Here is an 11,004-nt window from a genome sequence, read left to right as displayed (position 1 = left end):
AGAAAAATGGCCACACAGCATGAATAAACAAGATGACACCTCCGCCTACCAGCCATTTGGAAACCCGCCTCATGAACAGACGAGTACCTAACATGAAGAATGACACCAGACCCACATCCACGAGGGCCACACAAGATGCCACCACCACACTTCCACGTAGAAAGCAGACTCACACCCACACAGAAGATGAGACACGACCACGGACCAGAAGCCGCACTGCAGCTGCATCACTACCCACTTCAAACCCTCCGAGCCATACATGAGCGAACTGACTCCCACCATGAAGATGCGGCACGACCATGAACTCGAAGCCAAACAGCAAGATCACAGCTCACCAGCTCAAATCCCCCAGCAACTAAGACTAACCTGAGCACAACCAAGCCCCCACCTGAACAGAACACACCTCCAGCCAATCAGAACACGGCCAACCCCCCAACCAATCAGAACACAGCCAAACCCCCAACCAATGAGAACACACCCCCACCCAATCAGAACACAGCCAAGCCCCCACCCAATCAAGTCACACCCCCACTAGCAGTTAAAAGGAAGCAGCTCAAAGATAAAATTGACCTGGAAAACCAAGGCATATACGAAGTCCCCTGTGCATCATGCCCAGCCACATACATTGGACAGACCAATAGAAGAATAAGTACACGCCTGGATGAACACAAAAATGCAGTCAAAAAGCTGGAACACACTTCCTCACTAGTCCAACACATGGAAACCACAGGTCATAGCATCAACTTCAATGGCACCAAAACCCTAGCCACTATAGAAAACCCTAGCCACAGAATCATCAGAGAAGCCATAGAGATTGAAAAAGACCAGAAAGCATGAATAGAAGAGATGATTCCACCAGGCTGTCAATCATTTGGAAGCCTGCACTCACAAACAAAAAAATCTCCACACCACAAGCCAGGCAAACACCTGGGCACAAACAGACCCCCTGATACCTCCAGCTCAAACACACCCCAACCAGGCAACCAGATGAAACCCAGCTTCCTAACTAATGATAGCAAGTCCATTTACCCGAAGCCAAGCTGCACTAAAGGCCTCCAATAAAGTAACACAATGCTGCCAGCCAATCAAGATACAAAGAGCCAAAAAACAGACAGAAGATATTAGAGACACCAATCAAGCAGAACACAGCAAACTCCGAGACCAATAAACACAGACCAAGACTCCCAACCAATCAGGATGAAGAAAAAAACCATTCTGGCACAGCAATAGGCTGCCCCAAATTTAAATCTGAAACCATTGTAAAAGTCTGACTCACAGGCAACACTATACAGAAGCCTGATGATGGCAGATGAGATTCTGCTGAAACGTTGCTACAACTTTAAAAGAACAACTACAATGACGTGGGAAAATACCGAACAAAGCCGAATGCCATACATGTAAGTACCACGAAAACTTAAGAAAACAAATACACACACACACACACACACACACACACACACACACACATATATATATATATATATATATATATATATATATATATATATATATATATATATATACATATATATACACATATACATATATATATACACATATACATATATATATACACATATACATATATATATACACATATACATATACATACACACACACATATGTATATATGTATATGTATGTATATGTATATATATAATTTACATATATAACTATTGAACACAATGTGAACATTCTAGCATTTCTTCCACCATACACACTAAAATAAAAGAAAACAACATATATACTATTTACACATCGCTAGATTTGTACAGTTGTTTTTGACCAATATACTCATTTTGGTACACATACAGTGTCACATTCTGGGTCTAATAAGCCTAATTATTTTATGTTCCAACTCCCACCTCTCAATTCCAACCATTCATAAAATCTGTTCCATATATCATAATATTTAGTCTCCCCTTTGTTTTTTAGTTGTAATATTAGTCTATCCAATTCTGTGCAAACCAATATTTTCTTTATTATCTCCCTTTTTGAAAGTGTATTGTCACTTTTCCATTATTGAGCATATACCATTCTTGCTGCTGTCAGAATGTGTAATATTAGATATACTGACCCTTTATTATAGCCCTCTCTTGTAATTCCTTGTAAAAATATTCCTGATTTGAATTCTAAACATTGACCAACCATTTTTTCTAACCACATCTGGATCTGTTGATAAAATTCCCTTGCTTTTTTGCAAGTCCACCACATGTGGTAATATGTGCCTGGTAGTTGCCTAGGATTGAACTCTCAACCTTATGAGTGGGATGCAGGCATTTCCAACATTTCGGGGATGTATTACTAAATATTTTGGCCAATCTTGCTGGGGAAAGATGCCATCTGTAAAATATTTTATACAAATTCTTTTTGAATGATGTGGCCAATGTTAATTTCCTGTTTCTTTCCCAAATTTTTTGCCACCTATCCATTTCAATGTTGTATCCAAAGCTTTTGGCCCATACCACCATTGTCTCCTTAACTTGTTCTTCCTCCATGTTGTAGTCTAGTAGATATTTATAAATTACCTTTATCAATTTATCATCCATCCCCACTATTTGTCTGGTATTGTCAATTCTCTATTAATACCCCACACTTTCACATCCTTCTCACAACATGATTGTATTTGTAGGTATGACCTTCACTGCTACCAATCTTCAAAATGGCTGTGAGGATATAAGCATAAGAAGCTAGGATGAGGAGAAAGCAGGCCATTGTTATAAATTTCACCCCTTGTTCTTTTAGTTCTAGTCTAGTTTTCAATTCACCTTTTTTGTTTAATACATCCTTGTATGAGACAATTTTTTCTGTATTTATAAGATTTGGGTGCACCAGCACTTTCAGAGTGGAGAGTCAGACTGGTATCCCAACCAACACTCTACAAAAAAAAGTTGGAATATCACATCTCCTACATGGTGGAAAGGATATTTGGTGGAGTTCATCCACTTCTATATGCAAAAGAGCAGAACTAATTGAGGTTGGCTGAAGAATGACAATGTAAACTTCAAACTCTGGTTGGATGGGGTCCTTTCTAGGAGAAGACTTAGGCAACACCTAACATGAATCTTTGTAGTTATCAGGTTTCCTTCAGTGTTGCTTACACCTCAGATACTTTCCTGAGCATCTGTTCAGTCTTCCTCTTGAAACTACATGCAGCTAGGAGGACCACTTCTTCTGATTCCACTTTTGATTCCATTTCTCAACACCTCTAAGCAAGTCAGCACCCCACCTGCCTAGTTAAGAATGATGTGATTACATACAACAGACTGAATCATTGGAACAAAGCTGTTCATCCCCACGTATATAATCAATTGAGCCATAAAATAACTTAGATGTCCATTATGGAAGCAGGACATCAATTTGAGTGTTGACCATATTACTTTTTAATATTGAAAATTGTTTTGGGTATACCCAAAGGTGCTTTTTCAAGAGGCAACTGGACTTTCTGGTTTTTGTCTGAAAAAGCTTCTTGTCTTGGGTATAGTTCCTGCTATCTACTATGAATTCCCACCCCAGAGTTTCACCAGAGCAGTTTTAATATCCTTGTTCCTAAGTGTATATATCACAGGGTTCAACAAAGGGGTGATGGTGCTGTACAACACTCTTACCACACTATCCACAGAGTCCTGAGAACCTAGCCTCATATAATGATAAAATACAGGCAGATAATATATGCACACCACAGTAAGATGGGCAGTGCATGTGGAGAAGGCCCTCTGCCATCCTTCACTGCTACTGATCTTCAAAATGGCTGTGAGGATATAAGCATAAGAAGCTAGGATGAGGAGAAAGCAGGTCATTGTTATAAAGCTCACATCAATGATGCTCATCAACTCATTAAATTGTATGTCAACACAAGGCAGCTTCAGCATTGCAGGAATGTCACAAAAGACATAGTCAACATAATTGTCCTCTCCATAAGGCAAATGAAAGTTGAGAGATGTCAGAAATGCAGAATTGAAGCTGCCTCCAATTAAGGTACCCAAGGAGAGGAAGAGGCAGGCTTTCTGGTTCATGATGTTGATATAATGGAGAGTGTTACGAACTAAGCAAACGCACTGGTTTTAAATCCTAATAGTTTTACTTCCACAGCAGGCTCGTAATCCTGCACTTTTCACTGGCCCGCAGTTAGCAGATCGTGATTGGTCGTTTCCGACTAGTCTGATTGGCTGATAGCAGGTCGCCGCTGATTGGATGCTTCCAGCGCGGCAAACTTAAATCATTGGACACTGTGACAGCAGCCAGCTCTATAAAAGGAGCTGCTGCTACCCTAGTTGTTTTTCTCTTTCTGAAGTCACTAATAAAGAGTTGAGTCACTATTCGATGCCTCGTGTCCGTTCGTTGCGCCCACTCCTCCAGATCTAACACTGGCGACGAGGGTGTGATGCGGAGACGAGAGAGCTGACTGAACACTCGCTGAGCACCTAGCAGAGCACGTGGCTAAGAGCGCAACCGCTAGCGACAGAATGACCAGCAGCGCCATACCACCTGCTCCATTCGACCCGGCTAACGAAGACTGAGACTCATATATGGACAGGTTCCAGATGTTCCTGGAGACCAACAATCTAAAAGATGCTACGCCTGGCAAGAAACGAGCTGTATTCCTGACCCATTGTGGGCCCGCCGTTTTTAAAATGGCAAAAGCACTCGTGAAACTAGCCGAAGTCAAGACAATGGATTGGGACAACCTCGTGCCGATCCTCCGGGCCCATTATGCACCGGCGGTGCCAACACTCATCAGAAGACACGAGTTTTACTAGAGGGACCAACAGAAAAGCGAGAGTGTTGGAGACTTCATCGCTGATCTCAGGAACCTGGCAGGACTCTGTGGCTTCGCAAACCTCGAGGAAGCCTTGAGAGACCTAATCGTTCTGGGTCTAGAAGACCCTACGACCCAGAGCAAAATTATGGCGAAGGGAGACATCGGCCTCGCAGATGTCATCGCCGAAGCTACTGCAGCAGAAGCAACCAGGAAATCAGCCACTCAAATGCGCCGAGCGAACGCACCACACCGCCAACTCGCCAGTGACACTATGCCTTTCTCCGAAAAGCACACAACGACCACCCACCATGAGGACCTCGAGTCCTCATCAGAAAGCGAGGAAGAGGAGGTCAACCGCCTCAGGTCAGAACGCTACCAGTGAGACCAGCTGAACCCTAAATCTTCGCGGCAATGTGCTGGATGCGGGGGTAATCACCCGCGGTCAGACTGCAAATTCCTAGACGCAAATTCCTAGAGGAGACACATCGCAAAAGTATGCAGAAGCAAACGAGGATCCAGCCCAAACAGAAGAGAATATAATTTCCGGCAGACAACAGGCACCCCAACAGTAACTCGGGACCGCCTAAACAACCAATGGAGCCACTACCACTACAGAAATAGAGCACCCGCCAATTCAACTAGACGAGAAGAGACCCATCAAACCATCACAATCGGCCACGCTTCGTCCCTAGATGCAAGGAAAACCCGAGTGAAGGTTACCATTGCAAATCAACCATGTGTTATGGAAGTCGACTCCGGGTCATCCTTATCAATGGTCTCGTGGAAAACCCTCAAACAGCTGATCCCTGACATCCGTTGCCAGGACCTCAGCACTCAAAAAATCATATTAAAAGACTACCAAGGGAACAGAATCCCAGTTGCTGGTACCCGCCATGTCCAAGTATCTTTCAAAGACCACACTGCAACTCTTCCTCTTACCATCGTCGATCGAGATCGGCCCAGCTTGCTAGGCTTACAGTGGTTCGCGCCGCTAGGAATTGAACTAGCAGGCATACACCAGACCGGAAGCGATGACTGGGAAGCGGCCCTCGTCCAGGAATTCCAGGACGTGTTCACCGAGAAACTAGGCAAGTACAAAGGATCCCCCATATCGTTTAATCTCAGCTCTGATGTTGCGCCCATCCGCCTTAAGCCTCGTCGCGTGCCATTTGCACTCAAGCCAAAGATTGATGAACAATTGGACAAATTAATAGCCCAGGGCGTGTTGGAACCGATTGACCACGCCCGATGGGAGACCCCAATTGTAACCCCCATAAAACTTGACCGATCCTTGAGAATTTGTGGGGACTACCGGGCCACCCTAAATCACGCGCTTCAGCAGAGCGCTTACCCCATACCTGTGGTTCAACACCTCCTTCATTCCTTGGGAGGTGGAAAAATATTTGCAAAATTGGACCTAGCCCAGGCGTACCAGCAACTGCCCGTAGATGCACAGACTGCAGAAGCCCAGACTATAGTCACGCACAGGGGTGCATTCAAGTGTAATAGACTCCAATTCGGAGTGAGTGTAGCACCGGGTATATTCCAAAGTCTGATGGAGAGACTTTTACAGGGCATAAAAGGGGTTGTGCCCTACTTCGATGATGTCTTGATAGCTGCCCCCACTAAAAGCCTATTAGAAAAACGACTCAGAATGGTTCTCCAGAAATTCAAAGACGCTGGCCTGAAGGTCAAGAAAGACAAGTGCCAACTATGTACTGAGAGGGTTGAATTCCTGGGGTACCTTCTTGACAAACAAGGAATTCACCCTACTGAGAAAAAACTAGCTGCCATAAAAAATGCCCCAAGACCCAGGAATAAAACAGATCTCCAAGCCTTCCTGGGACTCATTAATTTTTATAGCATATTCTTGCCCCAGAAAGCAACCGTTGCTGAACCCCTGCATAGGCTCCTCGACAAGAAGGCGTCCTGGATCTGGGGACACCGGGAAGAACGAGCCTTTCAGCAAGTTAAAGACCTTTTAACTTCAGATGCTGTATTAATGCAATATAATGAGACTTTACTTTTAACTGTCACCTGCGACGCCTTACCGTTTGGAGTAGGAGCCATCTTGAGCCACATCCTTCCAAACGGAACTGAGGCACCTATTGCATTTTTTTCAAGAACCTTATCTAAATCCGAGAGAAACTATAGCCTACTCGATAAAGAGGCTCTCGCTATTGTGTCTGCGATCAAACGATTCCATGAGTATGTATACGGAAGACCCTTTGCCATAATCACCGATCACAAACCATTACTTGGCATCTTAGTGGGAGACAAACCAACTCCCCACATTTTATCACCCCGAATGACACGTTGGTCAGAGTTTCTGGCTGCCTACAATTACCAACTACTACATCACCCCGGAAAAGCCATTCCCCACGCTGACGCTTTGAGCCGTTCTCCGCTTCCAGAAGTCATCAGTGACCCAGCTCCAACCCTAGCTGCACTACAAATAGAAACTCTTCCGTCACCACCCCTGACTGCATGGGACATCGCCTCGGAAACAAAGAAAGATCCTTGTTTGGCACGAGTCCTCAGCTGGAAAGAAGTTGGCCTGACAATGAACCCAATGACATCCTTAAGCCTTTCAAAAACCGACAGACAGAACTTTTCTCCCAAAAAGGATGCATCTTGTGGGGAGACAGAGTCATAATCCCAGAGAGACTACAGCATAAAGTTCTAAAACTCTTGCACGATGGACACCCAGGCATCGTGCGCATGAAGGCACTGGCAAGGAGCTACGCGTGGTGGCCAGGTATAGATAAGCAAATAGAGACCTGAGTGGCCACCTGCATCAAATGTCAGGAAACTTGCTCAGCTCCACCAAAAGCCCCACTGACTGAATGGGAAACGCCTCGAGGTCCTTGGTCCCGTATCCACATCGATTTTGCGGGACCCACCAAGGGACACACATTTCTTATAACAGTAGATGCCTATTCCAACTGGCTGGAGGTTCACAAAATGAAGAGCACCACCACAGAAGCAGTTGTCAAAAAACTAAATAGACTATTCGCTACGTACGGATTGCCAGATGTCCTGGTCTCAGATAATGGCCCCCAATTCACTGCTCTGGCATTTGAACAGTACCTAGCAGACCGGGGAATACGCCACGCTTTAACATCGCCGGCTCACCAGGTGGCCAATGGCAGGGCTGAGCGCATGGTCCAATTCATAAAGAAAATGCTACACAAGATGGAACATGGGGACATCGATGACAAGGTGACCAGGATGCTTCTGCTCCAGCATATCACCCCAAGCAGCACCACAAACAGAACCCCAGCCGAACTGCTCATGGGCCGAAAACTTCGCTCACATCTTGATCGCCTACACCCTGCCTACACACCGGAGAAGCCCCTGGGGTCCAGCAGCAGGTGTCGCACATTCAAGGTAGGCGACCTAGTCTTTGCAAAAAACTTTTCCGGCGACCCATTGTGGGTCCCTGCTACCATAACCCAACCTACGGGCCCTAGATCCTACCGTTTACAAACCGATGATGGAAAAATGTGGAAGCGCCACATCGACCAACTTCGCTCCCGACTGACACCTACCCCCATCACAAGCCCTGAATTTCAAACCAAGGGGGGGGGAGGGAAACCGAAGGGACCGGAAGAGAATTAGCATACGACCCAGTAAGCGAAAACCAGCAATCAGCACAACCAACCCGGGGATACTCACTGGTCGAAGGAGAACCAAGCCAGGTAATCGCCTCGCCACAAAGCAGTACTGCAACTGAAGCAAATCCAAGGAATCCAAATGACAGCCGTGACGAAAGCAGAGATGACAACCCCGAGTCACCCAGCGAAGAGGTTGGACTATCGTTGCCATCAAGTCCGGCACGCAGCACACCGGAACCAGAGCCAGGGCAAAGACCGGTGGAGCAACGTAAATCGAGTAGACAGGTGAAACAACCTGCCTATTTGGAAGAATACATCACCCCACCCCTCAGACGGAACCTAGGGGGAAGGGGTGTTACGAACTAAGCAAACGCACTGGTTTTAAATCCTAATAGTTTTACTTCCACAGCAGGCTCGTAATCCTGCACTTTTCATTGGCTCGCAGTTAGCAGATCATGATTGGTCATTTCCGACTAGTCTGATTGGTTGATAGCAGGTCGCCGCTGATTGGACGCTTCCAGCGCGGCAAACTTAAATCATTGGACACTGTGAGAGCAGCCAGCTCTATAAAAGAGCTGCTGCTGCCCTAGTTGTTGTTCTCTTTCTGAAGTCACTATTCGATGCCTCATCTCCGTTCGTTGCGCCCACTCCTCCAGATCTAACAGAGAGGTTTACAAATGGCCAAAAAGCAGTCATAAGCCATCAAGGTGTAAAGAAAACATTCTGCACATCCAATGAAATGAAAGCAGAAGAGCTGAGACACATCCACCAAAAGAGATGACTTTTCCATCCGGAGTGAATCCTGCAATAACTTTGGGAACCACCACAGCTGAGAAGGCCATGTCCAGGATGGAGAGATGACACAGGAACCAATACATGGTCTTGTGCAGTTGAAGGTTGGAGATCATCACGCCAATGATCAGAGCATTTCCAGAAACAGTCAAGACAAACACAATTGAGAAGAAGAGAAGCAAGGGTAGCTTTAGTTCTTCTGGATATAGAAATCCAGAGAGGATAAATTTATTTGGTGTTGTTTGATTTGGACACTCCATAAATCTATTTATTGAAATGCATAAAGATTCTTAGCCATCACCACATTTTTTTTCATGAAATGTCTTTGAAGAAACATCCAATGCCTTTAGACATTTAGTTATTGACAATATTTCCCCAATAACCATCACATTTAGTGAAGTATCTTCTTCAGGCCCCTTATCATGGGTAACTATTGATATCAATCAGATAATAGCCTTGCTAAAAATGGGTTCAACAACTTTGGTAGAATTATTTTGAAGTCCTCTGTTGTACACTTGAGAATCTTATGTGGTTCTTTTTGAAAGCTCCCACTTGGTAAGATAAATTTTATATATGGATCTAAGACATGAGTGAGTATTTCTGGTATTTTTGTTCAATTATAAAAAGGAAGAGAGGGAGCAATTATTTTTGGCTTATAGATTTTGTAAGCCACTATGACTCATTTAGACCATGAAGTGGTTAAAACATGTATAATAAATTAAATTGCAGATGTGAATAAGAACCGTCCCATCTTCCCCAAGACTCCTTTTATTTTCAATTGTTAAATATCTTACTATTTCATGCATCTAATGAGTCCATGGATTGACACTGGTTTTCTGGAGGTGAAAATTTTCTTCACTGTCCCATCTTTTTGCCTATAATCTGAGAAGAATGAAGAGAGAAAGAAATCTTTCTTTGATGGAAATTTGTCTTAACATTTTCTCAATATTTTCTTTTATCGAAAGAGTAGAGGCAATTAGGTAGATGTAGCTATTTCAACCCCAGAACTCACTATCTATAGTGATGTCAGCACATTTACCTACAGGTTTGATGTGGGGACTTGATTTGGGATTTTTAAAATGAGAGAGGAAAAATAGAGGATCACAAAATCCTGTAAAATAAACAATGGCAGGGTCATTTCTTAATAATTCAACTGCCAATATAGCAAAAAACAGAGCATCTTGAGCCACGGTGGCGCAGTGGTTAGAGTGACATACTTCAGTCTACTTCTGCTGACTGCCTGCAATTTGGCAGATCAAATCTCACCAGGCACAAGATTGATTCAGCCATCCATTCTTCCAAGGTGGGTAAAATAAGGACCCAAATTGCTGGAGACAATGTGCTGACTCTGTCAACTGCTTAGAGAGGGATGTAAAAGCACTGTGAAGCAGTACATAAGTCTAGGTGCTATTGCTGTCTTCACTTTTGGTCTTGAAACTGATAGTTTTTCCTCAAGTACAGGAAAGAAACAGTGAGAAGTGCTTAATTCCCTTCATACACACTCTTTTCCATGCCCTCTTGATCTAGGAGGTAAACAATTTCCATAGCTTTTGCTGTAACTTCATAGATTTCAGTGATAAACTGAAGAAAAACATTTCAAAGGCTCACAAATAATCTAATACTGGTAGATAAATTAGTTGTAATTCATACAATTTAAGAAACAGCTCTGTTAGGTTTGCTACAGACTTTCTACTGAAGTTACCTGGAAGACAATATTGGTTGAATTTTTGAAACTAATGATCACTTAACAAGAAGCTATCAGCCATTATTTCCTTGATCACTTCATATAATAATTTCAACATTTTTTTTTGCATGGAAGATGCTTGAGGGACT

The 11,004-nt window shown here is 43.9% G+C and overlaps 1 protein-coding gene and 1 pseudogene across 1 annotated transcript; one reads left to right on the top strand and one right to left on the bottom strand.

Annotated features, from left to right (window-relative positions):
• The window catches only part of LOC148129123 (olfactory receptor 6X1-like), a 10,109-nt pseudogene extending 7,137 nt beyond the window's left edge, over positions 1-2,972 (top strand).
• A 525-nt stretch (positions 2,973-3,497) lies between these two features.
• On the bottom strand, positions 3,498-9,431 carry LOC113425736 (olfactory receptor 10G6-like). The gene is given in 3 exon segments (XM_087947166.1): positions 3,498-4,045; positions 9,043-9,140; positions 9,142-9,431. Coding segments are annotated over 3 exon segments (936 nt in total).
• Between the last annotated feature and the right edge of the window lie 1,573 nt (positions 9,432-11,004).

The sequence above is a fragment of the Notechis scutatus genome, chromosome Z, assembly GCF_049901735.1.
Source record: "Notechis scutatus isolate UNSWTSFEM ecotype Mainland chromosome Z, rNotScu1.2, whole genome shotgun sequence".
Classification (NCBI taxonomy): domain Eukaryota; kingdom Metazoa; phylum Chordata; class Lepidosauria; order Squamata; family Elapidae; genus Notechis; species Notechis scutatus.
Note: the sequence above shows the minus strand (reverse complement) of the source record. Positions and strands in the feature narration are given on the sequence as shown.